General features: G+C 34.6%; 2 protein-coding genes across 19 annotated transcripts in view; one reads left to right on the top strand and one right to left on the bottom strand.

Annotated features, from left to right (window-relative positions):
• The window catches only part of Esco1 (establishment of sister chromatid cohesion N-acetyltransferase 1), a 72,418-nt gene extending 61,664 nt beyond the window's left edge, over nucleotides 1–10,754 (top strand). For 3 of the 9 annotated variants that reach the window (XR_005729104.2, XR_013429660.1, XM_040274591.2), the window contains 2 exons: nucleotides 2,819–2,853; nucleotides 5,394–5,447. Coding sequence is in view for 3 of the 9 variants with exons in the window: in XM_040274591.2 (XP_040130525.2) it covers nucleotides 2,819–2,821 (3 nt within the window). In the remaining 6 variants the exon portion in view is untranslated. Of the gene's footprint in view, nucleotides 1–231; nucleotides 2,652–2,709; nucleotides 2,854–5,393; nucleotides 5,582–9,574 lie in introns of those variants that run through there. The other 6 variants (XM_005329030.4, XM_021728914.3, XR_002484369.3 and 3 more) reach the window with 4 other exon arrangements.
• The window catches only part of Greb1l (GREB1 like retinoic acid receptor coactivator), a 310,330-nt gene that overhangs the window by 40,823 nt on the left and 247,706 nt on the right, over nucleotides 1–21,801 (bottom strand). For 8 of the 10 annotated variants that reach the window (XM_040274520.2, XM_040274525.2, XM_078030293.1 and 5 more), the window contains 4 exons: nucleotides 21,151–21,292; nucleotides 19,304–19,504; nucleotides 18,197–18,335; nucleotides 14,443–17,131 (listed from right to left, as the gene is read on the bottom strand). The exons of 1 other annotated variant lie outside the window; for it this stretch is intronic. In XM_040274520.2, coding sequence (XP_040130454.2) covers nucleotides 16,968–17,131; nucleotides 18,197–18,335; nucleotides 19,304–19,504; nucleotides 21,151–21,292 — 646 coding nt within the window. In that variant the 3' untranslated portion in view covers nucleotides 14,443–16,967. Of the gene's footprint in view, nucleotides 1–14,442; nucleotides 17,132–18,196; nucleotides 18,336–18,976; nucleotides 19,505–21,150; nucleotides 21,293–21,801 lie in introns of those variants that run through there. One more of the 10 variants, XM_078030294.1, reaches the window with a different exon arrangement.

Here is a 21,801-nt window from a genome sequence, read left to right on the forward strand (position 1 = left end):
TCTAGTGTTAACCAGGTCTTAGTTCTACTTAGGTCCATACTTTCATTTCAGGGTTGAGTTTACTGTGTTGAGAAATGAACTAAGAGATATTGAAGCCTGTATCTATTTTGTCATATGGAGTATCTAAAAAGTCAGGAACCATAGGATAAACTTACTGTTAAATAGTATGTTGGCCTGGGATGGGATGTATCTCAGTGGGACACTGTTAACTTAGCATTTGATAATTGTTAGGCTTGATCCCCAGCAAGAAAAAAGAATTTATTGCACTTTCAGTATATCTCTTCATCCCCTGGATGCTTTTTCAGAAATACCTCATAATGTAAGTAATGGGTTTAGGCATTTATTTGAAAAACTTAATTGTATTAGGGTGTGTCAAAAATTTATCTGAAAAAATAATGAAAATAATTTATTTACTGAATTTTGTTTAACTTCACAATTAGACCTCTCTAAATTTAGGAATACTTTACCTGAAAAAGACATAGAAGGAAAACACCTATTATTTGAAAATGTAGTTAGCATTCTACTTAAGATAAAAATTTATTTTGTGGATTCTGATTTTTCAGATCCCCTGTATATCTAACTGGGCAACCCCAAATAACCAGATAAGCCCCTGCATTGCTTTACAGTATAGACAGTAGCATTTAGAATGATACAAAAACAGGCCCAACCTGTCTTGTATTCAAAACTTTGATGCTTGCACAAAAATATATACTTGTTTTTTATATAATTGACTAATGAAAAATGTGGAATTTTTGGAATCTAACTATTATTTAAAAATGCACAGTAGGAATTTTGCTACAATTACCTTATGTGGCAGACATATCTTACTAAGAGTTCTCACATTAAATTCTAATTTCCTTCTCCCTCATGGAGAGAAAAAGTGAGGATAGAAGGCACAAGCTCACTAAAAGTCTAAAGTCTGATCATCATATCAATAGGACTCTTGTTTGACGGGAAGTACCACTTAATTACACATCTCACATCTTATTTATGAAATTTCCAAGGAAACATAAAGAAAAAGGAGAAATAAAAAACAAGGACTCCAGAGAAATTTTTTAGTCTGACACTGTAGTTAGAGCAAATAGAAACATAGGCTTTAAAAAAAAAAAAGCTAATTTCTTAATTTTAGTTTCTTAGGGCAAAAAATCTTGATTACGTGCTATTCAGTATATTATTAGTTAATAACCTATAGTAGGTTAAAAGTGAAAATCTATGGAATTGTGAGCAAGTTACCTTTAGGAACTCAGTTGGGAACTGTAGGACTTCAAGGATTAGGAGGATTTGAGTTTTCATCTCTAAGTTGTGTTTCATGGTATTCTGTGTGCACAGAGTGCTAATAGTGATCTGTCTTAAGGGTTTTTTGCATTTAAATCTTAGTGATCAAATTATTGTTAATTGGACTGAGCATTTGCAATTTTTTTTTTTTTTTTAATCTGAGGAAGGAAATGTGAGCGCCTGTAGAGGACTACAAAAGCTTCAGCTTACTGTGTTTGACCCTGACTAGTTCTAGTAGGAACCCGGAAGATTCCATGTTAACATTTGTGTTCATACCTCTTGTCCTTGATTTTCTAGTTGTCTAATATATCTGACTAGGGAAATTATTTCTTCCAAATGTAAAGTGAGGAACTAGAAATCTCTACAGGATGGTAGATTTAAATGAAATAATATTTGTGTGTTTTGTTGTTGTTTTGAGTCTGGGTCTTCCTAGGTTACCCAGGCTGGCCTTGAACTTAAGATCCTCCTGCCTTAGCCTCAGAACAGTTAAGATTATAGGCATGTACCGTTGTCCCTGATGATGAGGTGATATATAAAGTATTTTAAATAATATTTGGCCCATAATTGATTCAATAGGAAATAAACAAGAAGTTCTTTCTTTTGTGTCCATTTTTATTTTACTCATGAGCACTCCCCCGCAATTCAATACTTGGGTTTGAATGCAGAGGAGTTGTATCATTAAATTATATCCCTCTGTCCATCTCTTTTTTCCTTTACTACTGTTGTAGTACTATGGATTGAACCCAGAGGTGCTTTACCACTAAGCTATTTCCTCAACCCTTTTTATTTTTTGTATTGGGAAAGGGTCTTGCTAAGTTACTGAAGCTGGCCTCAAACTTGTGATCCTTCTGCCTCAGCCTCAGGTCATTTGGGTTACAAAAGTGTGCACTACTGTGCTTGGCTGTGCTTGATTGTGCTTGGCTAATTCAGACTTGGGAAGAAAAGCGGCTCACTTGCCTGGCTGAAATTCCAGTGATGTTCTATCCAATTCACAAATCCATGATGCTACTAATAGGAAGCCTTAATGTTCTTAAAAAAAAATTCTTTTTAGTTGTTGATGGACTTTATTTTTATTCATTTATTTATATGCACTACTGAGAATTGAACTTAGTGCCTTATACATATGAGGCAAGCGTTCTACCACTGAGCCCCAGCCCAGCCTTAATGTTCTTTAAATTAGCCTAGTGGAGGTAGAGTCACCCCTCTTTTTTTCCCTAGATTGCTGGACTTGACATTACTTTCCAGTTTTTCTCTGATTTTGCTAAGTGGTCTATGAGGTTTATAAAACAGTTACTCATCACTACAGTCATCCTTTTTAGAAGATACCGTGCTTGGAATAATATAATCAACTTGTTGAACTGTATATGTATATATATTTTTACATTTATATAATACTTTTATTGTTGAAAATAAATATTGTTCTTTATTTGGCAGGTTGACGAGATTAGAGAAATGGTTGATAATGACTTAGGTTTCCAACAGGCTCCATTAATGTGCTATTCCAGAACTAAAACACTTCTCTTTATTTCAAATGATAAAAAAGTAGTTGGCTGCCTAATTGCAGAACATATCCAGTGGGTAAGTGACTTTCAGAGTGCTCATAAGTAGTTTGATGTTTACTGCATTTAGTATGTAATCTGGAGTAGTATAATCCTGATAATTTGTTCTATATTTAGGTAAGGAAGAATGTGAATGCATGAATTCCTTTGTGTAATTGTTTACTGTAATGGAGTTGAATCTTACATGGGAATTAAGTTTTTCAAGTCAGATAATTTTATATATATATATATATATATATATATATATATATATATATATATATATATATTTATATTTGTAGTTGGATACAATACACAATAAATATCTTTATTTAATTTATTTTTATGTGGCACTGTGGATTGAACCCAGTGTCTTGGACGTGCTAGGTGAGCGCTCTACTGCTGAGCCCCAATCCCAGCCCAGATAATTCTTTAAAAAAACAAAAAAATTATGTTTTTATTTTTTGGTACTGAGGAATGAACCCCCAGGGTCACTTTACCACTGAGCCACATCCCCAGCCTTTTAAATTTTTTATTTTGGGATCGGGTTCTCCTGCCTCATCCTCTTGAGTTGCTCAAGTTAGATAATTCTGTAGAATCAGAAGTACAGTTAAGATTTTTTCCTGAAGACTCTGTGTTGGATATTAGTGTAATTAATATTTTACTCCCTATAGCACTAGAATCAGTCAAGTGTAGGCAAACTATAGTGGGTAAAATATGGCCGGTTTTTGTACATAAGATTTTATTGTAACACAACCACACTCATTTGCTCACATGTTTGTCTAGACTAAGTAGACTTTGATGCCTACTGTATTTATTATTGAGTCCTTTCTAGAAACTTTGCTACCTCTGGAATAGGTCACTACTTCAGTGGTTGAGCTCTGGATGAATAGTTGTTTTGTTTTTATGAGGCAAATCATAGTAAAGGATGTGCTCACATTTTATTCATGTTATTTAATACATGAGACCAACATAAGAGAATGGAAGCTTCTGGACTCCCTAGTCATCCTCACTTTGAATTTTTTTTTTTTTTTTTAGTCCTTATAAATTTAATGGTCATCATGTGTGGCTGTTGTTCATTTAGTATTTCTAGCATATTAAAAATGCCTGCAAATGTACACTTCATCATAATGTTTTTAAATAGAGTTAAAAGCCAAAAAAAAAAGTCTACATGAATTTATTTCTCTGTATTAAGCTATGTGTTTTAAATATTCACTCTGAAATTGTATAGTTCATATGAATCTTGCTAGGATAACAAAATTGGTTTTAAATAGCTACTAAGTTTTTTTTTTAATTACTTTTATTTTTTGTGATAAGTAGTATTGAGATATTAATTGAATGTAAAGAATTCTGCCAGAGATCGAGTTAATTTTACATAGTACAGCCATTGTTTTGAAATTTCTATTCCACATAGTTCCCCAAATGATTTTAGGTAGTTTTGAAACTAGAAGGTAGCTATGTGATGTTAGCATTAATTGTGTCATGTAACGACTTTTTAAGTTCTGTACCTTATCTCATTAAGAGGCTGATTAGATCCTTTTGTGACAGCTAGATTGGCAGAAGAGATATGTTTTTTAGTTATTTTTTAATTTTTAAATTTTTTGGTTTCCATATTGTGTTATTGGTGCATTATAGTTTTATATAATGATGGAATTTGTTGTTACATATTCATACATGCACACAATATAACAATAAAATTTGGCCCACATGACTTTCCAATGCTAATTACTTGTTTTAAAGAGCTCAGAGTGTGAGGAAAGGGCCATTTAAATTCTTAATTTCTCTGCTATCTCTCTACCTAGTTCTTAGCTATGAAGCCTGAGCTATGGCATCTTTCACAGGAATAGTTATTATTGCTGAGTTACGAACTTTTTTTTTCTTGTGGTAATGAGGATCAAACCCAAGGGTCTAACACATGCTAGGCAAGTGCTTTATCACTGAGCTACATCCTCAGCCATTTTTTAAAAAAATATTTTTTTAGTTGTCGATGGACGTTTATTTTATTTACTTAGTTATATGTGGTGCCTCACACATCTAGGCAAACACTCTACCGCTGAGCTACAACTCCAACTTCATCTCCAACCCTTCTTAAGTTTTGTTTTGAGACAGGGTCTCACTGAGTTGCCCAGACTGGCCTCTAGCTTGTGATCCTCCTGCTTCAGCCTTTCAAGTAGTTGGGATTATAGGCATGAACCATTGTCTCTGGTGTAAACATGTACTTTTCTGGTCCTTAGAATATAGGAGGTAGAGAGAACTAGGATTTAGTGATGGCTTTGTACATGTTACTTAATTTAATCTCTTAATGAGAGATGATGGGCATCCCCAGTTTTTATAAAGGTGAAGAACCCACTGTCAGGGGAACTAAGTGACTTTATCTCATGATCAGACAACTAGTAAGTCAAGTAGAACAGAATGCAAATCCAGATGTGTTTATTTCCTAAAAATAAGAGTGAAAACATAAGTGGGTCTTATAATTGTTATGAAACCAAGTGTGGTTACCTCCTCTGGAAGAACAGTTCTAGGTAATTGCAGTTAATATTCTCCCTATAAAACTTTCTCCTTAATTTTGATATCTGTCAGGGCTACAGAGTTATAGAAGAGAAACTTCCAGTTACCAAGTCAGAAGAAGAAAAAGTCAGATTTGAAAGGCAGAAAGCCTGGTGCTGCTCAACATTGCCAGAGCCTGCAATATGTGGGATCAGTCGAATATGGGTGTTCAGCATGATGCGGCGGAAGAAAATAGCTTCTCGCATGATTGAATGCCTAAGGTAACTTGCATATAATTCTTTAAATCATTTGTAGTAGTTTAGGATCTAAGCAATTTTAGTATAAAGATTGGTTATTTAAGTTAATCATAAATTATAACTTACTTATATTAAGTGTAAATTTTTCCTATCATTATATGGTCTCTCAGTACTTTGTGTGAAATTAATTTGAGGAGGAAGAAAGCAGGTTAAATGTTATTAAGCCATTTTGACTTGGTTATTTGTAGTTTTTATATCAGGTCATTTAATTTACTTATTTAAAGCTGTGTTCAGTACTGGAGAATTTTAAGCATAACCACAGAAATATGGAAAGTTTCTTGGGAGTTCAACTTTTAGAGAAATCTTAATTTAAGAATATTATTTATAAACCAAGTCTCTTATTACTTTTTCTCCTTTTATTACTTGATTGTTTATCAAAGGCATAAAGTGAAGACACAAATTATAGGTTTGAGTTTTTATTTTTAAGGTACTTTGACACAGGGTTAATGGAGAAAGTTAAATTAGTCATTCCAAGAGGGGTTTTGGTCAGTTCATTTTTTGAAAAGTGAGATCCTAAGTCTCTTAAGATCTTAGATTGTTAATACATATCTGGTCTCTTCCCCTTATTTATTTATTTTTTGTTTGTTCCAATTAGTTATACATTTTGGCACATCATACATAAATGAAGGACAACTTCTCATTCTTCTGGTTGTACCTGGTGTAGAGTTACACCAGTCCCCTTATTTTATTAATGAGTAATGATCCAAATGAACTCAGCTCTTACCTAGTCTTTTTTTCATGACAAAGATGCATGTCTGTTTTTAATTTTCAGAACTAAGCCTGGAAAATTTTCTGATTAAATAAATAATAAACCTAATGGAGAATATTTTCCCTCCTTGTAAATCTTGTGGCAACTATAAATAGCTCTAGTTTATAAAAAAGAAAATAGTGTGGGAGTTGTATTTATTCTGTGTGACAGAGTAAAACTCATTAGGGACCTTATTCTCTATCCATTTATAGTTTTTTCGTTTACTGATCTTTTGTATGTAGGTCCTCCTATAAAAGTGTTCAGAACTCCTTGTGAAGATCACAATATGAAAATTCTAATAGTGGGCTCTCTATTGGCTAAGCATTAACAAAAATGTTTTTAATAATGTTTTTATTTGAGACATATACCAGAAAGTTCATCTATTTAAAGTTTTACAATTCAGTGGATTTTAGTACATTTGGAAGACTATACGACCGACTGAATTCACTGTCTGAATTTCAGGGTATTTCTATTATACTCCATAAAAATCTCATTCCCATTAGCAGTGACTCCCTAGATCATCCTATCCTTAGCTCCTGTCAACCATCAATTTATTTTCTGTCTAAATACATTTACCTATTCTTTTTTTAAATTTTTTTTATTTGTTTTAATTATTATACAAGACAGTGGAATGCACTTATATACTTTGATATATCATAGATGGGTTATAATTTCTCATTTTTCTGAGTATACATATTGTAGAATTGCATTGGTCATATAGTCACATACATACATATAGTAATAATGTCTGTTTCATTCTACTATCTTTCTTATCCCCACATCCCCTGCCTTCCCCTCCTTTCACTTCCTTCTACCTAATCTAAGGTAATGCATTTGCCTAGTCTGAACATTTCATATGAATGGAATTCTACCTTTTGTGAATAGTTTCTTTTACTTAATGTTTTCAGATGTCATCATGTTGTAGCATGTATCAGTGTACTTCATTCTTTTTTATTATACTGACAAATAATAAAACCTTATGTACTAGTATGCATTTTATTTATCCATTTATTAATTTGTGAACAGTTGAGTTGTTTTCACTTGTTGGCTATCCTGAATACCACTGCTGTGACCATTCATGCACAAACTTTTGTGTAAATAATGTATGTTTTATTTCTCTCGGATGTATACTAGGAGTAGAATTGCTGAACATATTTTAGTTGTGTGTTTAATGTTTTGAGAAACTGCCAAATTTTTTCACAGTGTCTGTACCATTTTATAATTCTCCCTATGTATGAAAGCTCATAATTTCTTCACTAGTACTTGTTATGGTTTGTCTTTTTATATTTTAGCTATTTAGTGGATATGAAATGGTAATTCATCGTGGTTTGGATTTGCATTTTCCTAATAACTAATGTTGAACAACTTTTCATGTGCTTATTATTGGCCATTAATAGATCATCTTTAGAGAAATGCCTGTTCATATCCTATATCCCTTAAAATGTTGTTGAGTTGCAGTAGCTCTTTATGTATTCTGAAACAAGTTCCTTGTCCTATGTATGATTTGTAAAAATTTTCTATTTTGTGGTGGTTATTTTCATCTTCTTGATGATATCCTTTGAAGTACAGTAGTTTTTTACTTGAATGAAGTTCAATTGATATTTTTTGTCATTTCTATTTTTTGTGATATTTAAGAAGCCATTGTCTAATCCATGGCCACAAAGATTAATACCTATGTCTTATTTAGTTTATAGTTTTAGTTCCTACATATAGGTCTTTGATCCATTTTGAATTCACTGTTGTGTGTGATATGAGGTAGGATATCACATGTGGATATACTTCTTTTGCATGTGGTTATTCTATCCTCCCATCACTATTGTTAAAGGGACCAGTTATTCTCCTCACTTGAGTGGTCAGTCTTGGTGAGATTATAAAAAGTTATTGACTGTAAATGTCAAGATTTATATCTGGATTGTATTCCCTTGTTTGTTTGTTTTTTTTGGAGATAGTGCTGGGGATTGAACCCATGGCCTCTCACATACTAGCCAAGGCAAGTGCTCTACCATTGAGCTGCACCCCAGATTCCATTGATCTATATTTCTATCCTTTTACCAAGTATTGAACTCTGCACTTTTCTGTTACATTTTATATATGTGTATATGTATGTATGTATGGGTGTGGGTGTGTGTATATATGTATGTATGTGTGTGTGTGTGTATATATATATATAATTTTTAGTTGCCCATGGATCTTTATTTTATTTTTATTTATTTTATTTTATTTATTTATATGCATGCTGAAAATTGAGCCCAGTGACTCCCACATGCTAGGCAAGTGCTCTACCATTGAGTTACAACCCCAGCCCTAATTATTTTATTTTTATTTTTGGTAGTAGTGTGTTTTGAATTAAAAAAATATCATGTCTTTCATTCTAACAGTACTTAGTAGTTTTTGATTCATAGGTCTTGTGCTTCTTTTATTAAGTTTATTACTAAGTATTTTATTGTTGTTGATTTAAGTGGAATTTTTTCCTAAGTTTTATTTTTGGATTGTTCATTACAGATGTGTAGCAAATATTATTGATATTTGAATATCAGTCTTGAATATGCAATCTTGTTGAAGTCACTTATTATATCTTTTTTTGTGTGTGTGAATTCCTTAGGATTTTCTTTATACAAGGTTGTGTTATCTGTGAAAGAGATAATTAAAAAAAAATTTTTAAATCTAATTAAAAAATTGTTGGTAATACTAGGGATTGAACCAAAGGCTTTGTGCATGCTAGGCAAGCACTGAGCCACAACCTTAGATCAAAAGAGATCATTTTTTTCCCTTTCTACTGTGGATGCTTTTTTTTTTTTAATATTTTAATATCTAATTGCCCTGACTAGAGCATCCAGTATAATATTCAAAACACAGGAGCCCCCTTTTCCTGTTCCTGATCTTTGAGGAAGAGTTTTCAGTCTTCTGTCATTAAATCTGATGGTCTTTGATGTCTTTGAAAGTTGAGGAATTTCCTTGTGTTGTTGAGTATTTTTATCATGACAAGATGTTGGGTCCATGTTTTACATTGTTTTTATTTAAAAACTTTTTAACCTCAAATAATTGATAATATTTTAGAAGTACAGTTACTTCAACAGTCTTTAGAATAAGGTATCATTATCTGAAAGTCTTTCTAGTCAAAATGAATTTGACAGATTTTTTTAAGATTAGAAATAATAATGATTTTTTAACTTTTCACATTCTCCCCCCTCCCCCTTTTTTTTTAATAGGAGTAACTTTATATATGGCTCATATTTGAGTAAAGAAGAAATTGCTTTCTCAGATCCCACTCCTGATGGAAAATTGTTTGCAACACAGTACTGTGGCACTGGTCAATTTCTGGTATATAATTTTATTAATGGACAGAATACTACTTAAACAAAGCTTGTCTACAGTACTAGAAGACATCTATTGAAGAGAATGGATTGGTTGCTGACTTTAACCAGGAACTAGGGCCATTTTTATTACAATGAACTCAGGACTGGCAACAACCACGTGGTTGTTCCATTTTCATAAAATTGGAAACAATGCAGTAATAGCTTATTATTGTTTTGTTTTTTAAAGAAGATATTTTATTATCTTTTACAGAAATTTATGATTGATGTATTTTATCTATAGTTATTTAGACATGTTTACATGCAGCAGATAATTGTTCATAGTGGACTGAAAACTAATGCAAGGACTATGGTCTCAGTGATAAGTATATTTTGAAGTTCTTAATATGGAAATATACCAGTGTAGCTTGGTACTGTATTTTTTTATATTGATCTGCTGATACCAGTTATAGGTTTAAAGATTGTATTTTCAGAGTGGAAACCAGTGTTTTTCAATTATTATTTAAGGAGGTTGCAGTATTACGTGTCTAGGAATTTGAAGCTGATTCTTAAAAGGCCTCATGTATACTTTGAAGAAACCCCTAAAGGAAAAGAAAATTCCAAATAGTCAGAGAGAATTTGGAATAGTGAACTTTTCCTTCCATTTCTCTTTTCTACCTTTGATGGATTGAATTGTAAGGGGGTAAAATTTGAGGTTTTCCTACTTTTTAGAGCTATAAATGGCTAGAATTATGAAGGGTACTTTTTAAGTTCAATATTTCATTCTGGGTATACCTTCTTTTTTTAATGGCAACTTTTGCCACAACTGGGCTGTTAACACTCAAAAGGCTTATGTAAACATGGAACAGTTGTAAGCTAAATATGGATGACTTGGTATCTGCTCTGTTATTCCTCAAAAATACTGCACTGAGTATATGCCCTCGTTACTGGACTTCATTTTGATACTTGTCTATCCTTCATAGTGCCCTCTACTTTTAAAGGGTTTATATGTTGAAAACTGCTGTGGCCTTTTATGATCTGTATATAATGTAGAATAAAATAATAAAATACTTGCTAGTCTTTTCTAAGTGATAAATGTACTAAGATAATGTTGTTTTGTCATTTGTGCTTATTCAGGGAGTTTCTTAGGTTTTAGATCTTGAAATATGATTAAAACACTGGGTTCTTAAACTGGTAGTTTTCACCAGTTTCCCAACGGATCCTTATGTTATCAGCAACTCTGCTGAACTTTATCTCCAAAAGGAAAAATCCCTTCTGATTATTTTAGTAACATTGCACTTTTCTGATCTTTCAAGGAAATAAAGGGCCATAGCCCGAGGATGAAGAATCACTATGGTTCCACTTCGATTATTTTTGTGAGTGTAAATGATTGTATTTTCCTTGAAAACTGGCTAAAATTAAGGGCCTTAAGTTAATATTAACAGGTGTACATTTTATCTTCCTATAGATTTGTGCTTTTTTTATTTATAGAGTGTTGTGAGACTGTACTTTTTATATGATAGGACGGTAAGACAGGATAAATAGTTCATTCTGAGTCATCATGATGGCCTGACTTGAGACTCTTCTAGTCATCACTGGACTCATTGTTTGCCTGAATTTTGTTTTGGTTTTGATACTGAGGATTGAACCCAGGAGCACCTAACCACTGAGCCACATCCCCAACCCCTTTTTATTTATTTTTATTTTGAGAACAGATCTCAGTAAGTTGCTTAGGGCCTCACTGAGGCTAGCCTTGAACTTGCAATCCTCCTGCCTCAGCGTCCTGAATCATCAGGATTACAAGTATGCACCACTGTGCCCGGCAAGGTCCCATGAATTTTTAGAAGAAATTTTGGGGTACCATATAGATTCCCTAGTAACTGGTTAACTTCATAATACAGGTTCCATTTCCACATGAGCCACAGTATAATACTTTTGATTGGCAAGCCACACTTGGTGGTTTTAAGGAGACCCATGGGCAGAGAGGATACATTAATTGGTTGCTTTAAATGTTAACCATTTACCAGGAAAACAATTTATTTTCACGTTTTTATTGAAAACACAGTCCCTCAAATAAATTTTATAATCTAGGTATTTCTCTAAGAATAGTAGTACTATTGTAGTACCTAACATTTGAGTATTTGCTGTGCTAGATTCTGTATTTTGTGCATTATTTACCTTAATCATCATGACTATCCTATAAAGCAGGGATTACAGGAGAGGCATCTATAATTTCAAAGATAATTGATACTATTGTAATGATTGTGAAAAATGTTGAAACACTGAACTGAAGCTGTGATATGGGGATGAAGAAGAGATGAGTGCCCCTGAAGTTAATTGGAATTTATGACTGGCTGGAAAAGTCCTCTGTGGCAGAAAGTCTAGGGTATGTGGGAAGTTTGGTTGGATAATTAAGTATATGGATTTATTGAGATGATAATAAGAACAAGGTTGGGAAAATTTGATGGTCAACAGTGAGCTTGGTTTTGATCAAGATTTTAAGGTAGTTACAGAACCTCCAAGTGTAAGTATTCGTCTAGTGTACATTTGGAGATGTGGATTTAGAGTAGTTTAAGAGAGGTTTGGGCTGAGTAAATAAACTTGTAAGTTCAGTTATTCGAATTTTTTTGTTTGTTTGTTTTTTTGATGGAGGTGGGTGTTAAGCCCAGGGGTGCTTAACCACTGAACAACATTCTCAGCCCCTATCTATCTATCTACCAACCTACCTATCTATATCTATATTTTGAGACGGAGTCTTTCTGAGTTGCTTAGGGCCTCAGACTCCCATACAGGTTTCTGCCACCACTCCTGGTGTGTTTGAAGGTTTAGAAGAGATCATTTTGGGGTCTGTAAAGGAGAAGGCGGAAGACATCCATGAGGAACACCATTATTTATCTCAAAGAAGAGTACCTAAGAAGACAAGAGCAAAGTAACAGCTAGAAGAGAGTGGTTTAGAGAAGAGTTTCAAAAATCAGAGAATGGTCAACATTGCCATACCACAAATGAAGACTGAAGATAGTCCAAGTGACATTAGAATGAGCAATGTCTATGGGATGGTGGAGGAAGGAGTGGCCACAGTGAGTATAGACTAATTAGTCAAACTTCAGGAAAGAGTGATTTTGTAATTGCTGATTATATGAAGGTGCCCATAAATTTTTTTGTTAGCTGCCCTCCAATAGTTGTTGGTGCTTTACAAAAGTATCTCACATATAGACATAGCAACCATGAGATTTGATGAATTATGTCCATATCTGTGTACACATATAATGATTATTTTCTCTAGTAAGAATTATAAAAAGTATTTTACCAGTTCATAATATGTAAGAGTGAATTTGGTGTATCTTAATATATATTGACTACTGTACAAACAATGAGTACAACAGACTTGTAATGGTATTTTTTTTAAAAGAGAGAATTTTAATATTTATTTTTTAGTTTTCAGCGGACACAACATCTTTGGTTTGTTTGTGGTGCTGAGGATCGAACCCGGGCAGCACGCATGCCAGGCGAGCGCGATACCACTTGAGCCACATCCCCAGTCCCATTGTAATGGTATTTTAATTGTTCTTACTTACTTGGAGTTGCCCAGCAAGGGAGTCTTATCCCTTTGGATGAAATACAGCCATATTCCTAACCACCCACACTTCACCTAGGGTTAAGATTGCTAAGTTGATTCCTAGGGTAGTGACTACAGAACTGTGTCTTTCTCATGACCCTTGAGCCTTCTAACAGAAAAAGGGAAGAATTCTGTTTTAAGGCAGTCCTTCACCCCTACCACCCTCCTAGTAAAAATAAAATACATGAGCTACTTAAGGAATGAAGTAGTCAGAGAATGACTTACTGGTTGCCTTTTCTTTCTTAGAACTTGTTCCATCTGTTGTCATAGGCCCCGGAGTAGATGCTTTAGCTTAGAATTTGCTAGTTAAGAGTATAGTGAATTTATTATGTGAAAGGTTTTTCTTTGACCTTACTAACTGTTCCTGAAATCATCTTTGGTGTTGACTTTTCCAGTGAGGCCAAGGCTTCAGTTGTAGCAGTATTCTCCTAGACCCAGAGGAAGCTTAAGGCAGGGTAAGTTTTCATGTGTGAAGAGAAGCCTGAGAAATGTTTGTTCCCAGGATGTTAGTCCAGGTCTATCTAGGTAGTTGAATGTGAAGATTTGGCCTTGGGTGTGTTTAGTCTTTTCAGGGTGGCTGCTTGGGAATATGCTGTAGAAGGAAAACAGGTAGTCTGTTTCCTGTCAGTCTGCTATCAGGCTTAGAAATATTATATTGTCTCTCCTGAGGTAAATGACAAGGGGCTTTAGCCTAGAAGAGAGTATAACGGGTTCAAGAGTTGATAAAATCAGGCAGTTTAGAAATAAATTGGAAGTTAACAGTATATATTTTGTATCAAAATACAGTTCTAGTAAACCCAACACTGTGTTTCTGAGTAGGATACCAAACTGAGTGTAGTTGCCATCTATAAAAGATGGGGGAGGTAGTGTGAATATCTAATTCTTTAATCATTTCTAGGTCTGTCATATATAATTATGTGCAACTCTACAAATGGGTCTATAGATACTTTAGGTGTGTGTATGTATTTGAGCTACAGATTTTCATTCAACAAATATTTATCTACTACTTTCTTGGACTTTTGTGCCAGAATAGAAGAATCTTTGAGTCATCCATCCTATAATATTGGTATTTCCAAGCTTTTTTGGATGTTGTCAGAGTCTGAGAGCACATTCTGTTTTTTTAACATAATAGAAAATTAGTTTAAAGAAAACAAACTATTTTGGGGGGTGGGGAGTGGGAGAGAATTTTAATACATTCACCAAATTAAATGAAAGGACAAGAACATACTGTAGACACAACTTAACGACAACTTAGAATCATCAACAAAACGTGAGGTAGACTGACTAGTGAAATTCACCAAATTTTGGTTAAAATTTTACAGTAATTATGTAACACAGGTACCCCTTTTTCTAAAAGTCACAAAAAGCATTTGCATAAATTACAGCCAAACCAAATTGACAACTACAATTCTAATTTTTAGTTTACATTTAGTATTAACCTGTGTGAACTGTCATACATACATGCCATAGTTTTTAGCAGGTGTGTAGGTGAGTTATTGTGTGGGCCTAGTGAATCCATTCACTCCACACTAGTGTTTTAAGGGGTGGAAAAGCATAAACTGAACACATACACTAACAAATCATGGTGTCCTGTGCTTGTGCAATTTTCTCCTTAGAGATGACCTAACATTCTCTAAAGAATTAAGAGTGATAAAGTGATTTAAGAGGCTTTCAAAAAAAAAAAAATTAGGCAGGTCAACTTAAATTTCTCCACTATCGAGTTGATGTGTTGGACTTTATTCTGGCATTTCTCTTCCACAGAGTTGAATAGTAGTTCTGAACTCATAATAATTTGAATTTTTAGAGTGCAGCCCTAACGTGGAGTACCTGCATCTAAAGAAACTTAAAAAAAACCTTGACCATGAAATCATACATAAAACCAGAACAAACACTGAGAGGCCATCTGCCCCAGGTAAAATTAGAACTACTTCAAGTATTTTATTTGCCCTATAGTAAATGTTATTGGAATATTGCACAAACAGTGGGTTTTTTGATATCATCTGCATCAGGCCCTTTCAACAAAACAGGAAAAAATGAAATACATTCATATCTACACCAAGTTGCTTTAGAACGTACCTCTTTGCTAAAAATTCTGCTATACTAAGTTTTTAAAGCATATATAATAAGGCAGGTCTTCTTTGAAGGACAAAAAGGGGATTAAAAGGAATTGTTCATTTCAAAATACATTTAAAGCATTAAAAGTAGCTATATTAAAACCAAGAGATCTGCAAGCCATTTTCAGTCTAATACATTCCATCTTTTCACTAGCTGTAAACTCCTTGTTATCACAAGATAAAATACTATTTGTTCTAAGTAAATGCAGGCTTCGTAGGCCCCTCTCAGTAGTTTCAGGTCACTAAACAGATTCAAGTAACAAAGGCCATTTTAAGTGGGGATAAAGTGATACACGTGGGCAAATCAAAAAAATCTCAAGAGATTGTTTAATGATGAGAACCGGAGTAATATAAGTATAAACTTCAAATAGACTACTCTAGAATATTTCCTAGAATCTGCTCTTCATTAAAATATTTGGTGAGAAATCCTACTTTTTATATTGGTCAGACATCATGTACTGATTTTGAGTCAAAAACTCCTGGCATCTTTTTTACTCCTCACAAAAATGTCAGTGGTAGAATTAAGTAAAATAGTTCTCTCTTTCCATGGCTCTATTTCCCATTCCAGCACTTTCTGTGTTGTCAGTGTAAGGCAGCTAATATTGTTTGTTTTTTTAAGAAAGCTGTGCTTGAGTTTGGGGGGCGGAGCGGGGGGGCACGACTCGTTCTACTCCACAGCAGAGCCTCAGCTTGACATTTAGGTTTGCCTAGTGCTAGCTGCTTATTTTCAACCAAAACAGGATGGGTACAGGTTAACTCCTAAAAGCTGCTTAATTGGCCCAACTGCTTAATCAGGTTCTTAAATAAGATTAATCACTATTCCATATTCTCTTAGACATGGTGTGTTTTAAGACTGGAAACTTTTAAAGAATGGGAAAAGCAAAAGAATTAAGCTAGGAGACTCTTCATAAATGTACACAATGCCTGCTCTGCATTTACTGATTTGTTTGTTCAGTTTAAATAGTAAACTCTTAACTCCTGTGGAAATTTTGCCAAAAGTTTCAATACATAAAAGATTATAAATCTTAAACTAACACTGCACAGAAAAAGACAAAACTACTTTTTTTAAATACAAATAACTTCTACATTCTATCATTTCACACCCCTGAGTAATACTGTACCAAAGTACAGATCTGAAGAGAAACTGAGGGTTCAGGCCTCAAATGTTAATCTTCAATTATTTCCACACCAATGGTGTATCTCATGTAACACATTCAAGCAAGCTAATGCTGACAGTTTTCCCCCCAATGCAGTATAGTAGAAAAAAACCAATGCAAACTCCATGTTTGTTCTCCAAAGTCTATCCTCCTCAAGCTCCCACAGGCAGACCACAACTTAAGTAACTGCATAATTGCCTACAGTGGAGTTCGCCTGAATGTAGGGTCCTGTAATTAGAACTGAAGGAGAGTGATGTCCCCAAAGACTTGGTTAGATTTGGGGAGTTCTTTGGAGAATAGACAAATATGTTGCACTTTGCTCCACAGTGATTGTACTTTAAAGAAAAAAAAAATCCCCCAATAATTGTTTCTGTCCCACCCCAGCTAGGCATCACTTTGCAATTTTTGGTCTCTTCCAAAGCTCATACATGACGTCCAGTAAGAAAGTAAAGAGGCTTGTCATCGTTGCTGTTGGCAGTTTGAAACTCATCCCGGAGGCGGAATTGCCACTCGTCCTCTAGCTCTAAGCGGACAATTGTTTGGCGTAAGGAGCTTCTATCTTGGCAGATGACACATAGAGTAGCACCTTCAGGGAAAAGGCAGAAATGTGTCTTAGGCTCTTGGATTGAACTTATAACCTTACTATTTCTCTTTGATGTATTCCCAAAACTTCTGAGAATGAAATCTATAGGTAAGTAGCATATCAGGATTGTTCAGGTTTTTACTCTAAGTAGATTTGCAAATTAAAAAGTTGAGATTGTAAGGTGAGAATTCACTGAACTGTAGTAACCAGTGCTATCTATGTGTCTTGTGTGTCCTCTAGAATAGGGTTTCTCAACCATAGCACTTTTGGACTGGATAATTCTTTGTTTTGGAGGACTAGTCTGTGCTTTTTAAAATGTGAAGCAGCATCCCTGGCTTCTGCCCACCATATGCCAGCAGTATTTCCCAATGTGGCAACCAAAAAAAATATCTTCAGACAATGTCAAATGTCTTCTGAAAGTCAGATCCCAACTTCCCAGTTTAGAACTACATATGTACACAAATAAGTGGAGTTTTCTTTGTTCTTATGCCACACACCGTTTTCTGAACCTTTTTTTCCACTGACCTCAGAAACCATCATGCCAGGATTTGTGATGCTTAACCTACAGTTTGTTCTTAGGTATGCATCATAGAGTTAAATTTGCCTATTAAAATTATCTTTAGTTTCTGTACCAGAATCATAACTAAGGATTTATGTCAGAGGATGCAGTTATACACATTTATTGCAGCTGGTGTCTGACTCAAGCAATGTTATGTTCAGATTACTATAAACATGGGTAGACTCATTAACATAAGTTGTTTAACTATTTAATTAAGGAGGAGCATTATGTATTCTTAAATTACTTCCTAAAATTAATAGTGGCAAAACTGTATTTAATGTTGTCACAACTCTGTTCACCTGCATTTAGTTATAGATAACAATCATCAAGATCTTTTTTCCTCTCAGTGGCTCTGGTTTAAAATCAAGATAACCAGATAACCAAGTATCCAAATTATTGGCCAAAATCAGTGTTGAAATGCATTAAAGAAAGAAAGAGAAAAAAACCTCTGAATTTTTTCCTAGTGGGAACCAGTGACATTCATATTCAAGATACTTAATTTGATTTACCTTTTAAAAACTTAAATTTCTTAAGAAGATCAGCACCTACAAAAGAGTCACAGAGGTACAAAAGGAGTCCACTGAAAAACACCCCTTCACAGTTGACATTGCTGGAGTGGGGTCTGGAGCTGATGTAGCATATGGCCACCTGAAAGCAACAAGCAGAAATAGCATGGGGATTTCAAAAGCAAGCAGATCACCTGCATTTTAGCTGAATGAGTTTGTCTTACTGAAAAAAGCACAAGGATCTAGGTTTAATCCCCAGGAGGTGCAGACTGCATGAATTTAAAATTTTAGCTCTATAAAGCTTGCAGATGCACAATGTATACTTCCCTGTGATTTTTGTGAAGTTATAAAGTAGTTGGGAGTAGAACTGTGGAATGGCTAATGTGTGGGCCTGTCAGCTTGCGTTCACATTCTGACTTCTCTATTTAGTGGTTGTATGGCACTGGGAAAATGTATTTTGCTACACCTTAGTGTTACTCATGTAAATTACAGTATTATGGAGCAGATTCATTTATATTGAGAAAAATGTTACCTGGTTCATAAGGCATTTGTGAGTTAAATTAATGTAAACCACTTAGCATTCAGTAAATGTTAGTTGCTGTTAGTAGTAGAGTAGTATTGAGATTATCTAATACTGAGTGCTTTGGACTCTGGGATAGTGGAATTGGAAGACCTGGGGTACACACATAATTTATATAGATAACATCAAGAGTATTATTATATCAAATGGTTTTTAAGGTACTTTCTCTGAAAATTGCAGTACTATGGAATAGATTCATGTAATTATAATAGTGTCTAATAAATGTCAAGTCAAGTGGGAGCTAGAAATTGCTTCTGCCCAATGTCATTGAGGTAGGTAGGATTATTTTTTATTTTATTTATTTTTTTGAGGTAGGATTCTTATAGGACATCTGAGCTAAGCTATGATTGGTCACTGGTTCATTCTGTAAAGATGAAATAGGGATGAGGATGAGTTGCCATTACCTCATATGTGAGCCTTTGCAGAGTATGTTATAGACTTCCTTTTGTCACCATTTAAGTTTTCAAATCAAGTTAAATGGGAAAGAAATGGATATAGGTAAGCACAGTACTAGCCACCCCCACCTTTACCTCCTGTCCAATGTTAAGGTAGCAGTCAATGGCCAGCACAGGACTCTTAAAGTTATGGATGGCTTTGGGGAAGAGTTTATATGCAGCATGCTGAAGGAACTTCTCCAGGAGAAACTGCGCAGGGGCTGCCAGTAATGTGTGTTCACTGTCGGGTGCACAGACATACTGAAGGGGCAAGATGGGAGCTAAGCTCTCCGACACCTGAAATCAAGAGCCAAGGTAATCATAGGAAATGTTGTTGTGTCTATTACTAGATGAAATGTCCAAGGACACATTGTATTGCATCCTAATATTTCCAGATACTATTCCCCCATATTCAAGAGGGTTATGTTACAAGGCCCTCAATCGATGACTGAAATCCTAGATGGTATCAAATTCTGTGTACACTGTTTTCTTTTATACATAATTACCTGTGATAAAGTTCAGTTTAAAAATTAGAGATTAATGGGTTGGGGTTGTAGCTCAGCGATGGAGCACTCGCCTAGCATGTGCAAGGTCCTGGGTTCAATCCTCAGTACCACATAAAAAATAAAGATATTGTGTCTAACTACAACTAAAAAAATAAATATTTTTTTTAAAAAAGAGGTTAACAGCAATAATGCAATGGGACAGTTCAGTAGTGTACTTACTGTAATAAAGGTTATGTGAATGTGCTTTTTTTTTTTTTTTTTTTAAAGAGAGTGAGGAGAGAGAGAGAGAGAGAGAGAATTTTAATATTTTATTTCTTAGTTCTCGGCAGACACAACATCTTTGTTGGTATGTGGTGCTGAGGATCGAACCCGGGCTGCACGCATGCCAGATGGGCGCGCTACCGCTTGAGCCACATCCCCAGCCCTGAATGTGCTCTCTTGACAGTCAAGACAGATACTAATATTTTCAAGCCATGGTTGACCGTGGGTAACTAAAATTGCAGATAATGGGGCATGACTGCATTATCAAAAGCACAGTGACATGCTAAATTCAAATATTATGACAGTCATTTTTGGTCCTGAATTTTTCCTTCCTTTGGAAATAGTATAATAGTATTTAAAATAAGTTATACACAGTAAGAGCAAGCTTGTTGAAAGTAAGCTTTTTTGAAATGTACTACATTTAACAAGTACACTGTACAGTTCAATAGGAAGCCATTTCTAATGCTGCTAGATGCATGTGGTTTGAATCCTATCCCACTGCCCCCTCCGCCCCACAAAAAAGGCCAAGAGGTTTCTAAGATCCACTGGACAGTTCACATGCTGTAAGTGATCAGGTATTAGTAAATCTCTTAGAAAAAAGTAGGCTCATGGAATTCACTCTTTATGTTAAATTCATTCTTTTATTTTGATCTGTATTACTATGTAAAAAAAAATCTGGGAGAGGATCAGACATGCATCTTGATTTAAATTTCTCTCTCATGTTAATTACCCAGGAATACCAAAATGTAAAGTTTGCCATTTTGAAACTAAAACTTTGATGAAAACTTTAAGACTTAAATCTAAAGAAAAATAATTATATTAAATTGTTAAAACTTTTGTTTTGGCTCTAGATAAATCCCTAGATAGCAAACGAAACTGCAGAGTTGATGTTAAGAACTCCCTTGGGGGCTGGGGTCATAGCTAACAGTGGTAGAACACTTGCCTGGCATGTGTGAGGCACTGAGTTCAATCCTCAACACCACATAAAAATAAATAAATAAAGACATTGTGTCCACTCAGAACTAAAAAACCTAAAAAAAACTTTGAAAAGAAAGAACTCCCTTGGGTTACTTTACTTTCTACTAATGTGGAAAGTGCTTAATGCCAGTATCTAATAAGAAATATATCAGAAAGAACTATGTTTATTTTCAACAGAATCAAGCTTGCAAATCTTACCATGATCTTTGGTTTAATGATAAAGTCCCTTTGCCCGCCAACCTGAACATGTTTCTTCATGAGGCTGAAGTTATTAAAGCGACAGATGAGCAGGCCACTACTGTTTGTTCTCAGGTTAAAGTCAACATCTTCACAGAAATACCTAGATCATAACCACAATGATAGGTAGATTTCTTTGCTTGTCACATCGTCACCCATGCCAACTATACACAGAGAAATTATGGCAGATGTTAGGGAGAGCGCAAAACAATTGTCCTTGCCCTTATGGAGCTGGTCCTCATAGCACTGACCCATGAAAACTCCTGATTTGAGCATCACAGCCATTAGAGGAGGAAATGAAATTATTTTTGTTCCAAATATGCTACAGGGTATTAGGTATTCCTGTGCAGAAGCAGTAGTTTATATTTTGTACACTCTGGCTTCAAACAAGACAAAGCATCTGCTAAATTGAAAACAAGGAAGTGGAAGCAATAGTTAAATTGTCTTTCTCTGATTTTCCAGGAATGTGGACATAATTTATTCAGGAGGCAAGGCCAGAGCTAGCCTACCTTATACTCATCTGCTACCTTTTCCTTATAGGATCCAGGTCTCTGGATTTTACTAACATTTTAAGAAGCAATTTTCTTGTGAGTTCTGAGGATAAGGATTTTA

Source organism: Ictidomys tridecemlineatus, chromosome 13 (assembly GCF_052094955.1).
Source record: "Ictidomys tridecemlineatus isolate mIctTri1 chromosome 13, mIctTri1.hap1, whole genome shotgun sequence".
Classification (NCBI taxonomy): Eukaryota; Metazoa; Chordata; class Mammalia; order Rodentia; family Sciuridae; genus Ictidomys; species Ictidomys tridecemlineatus.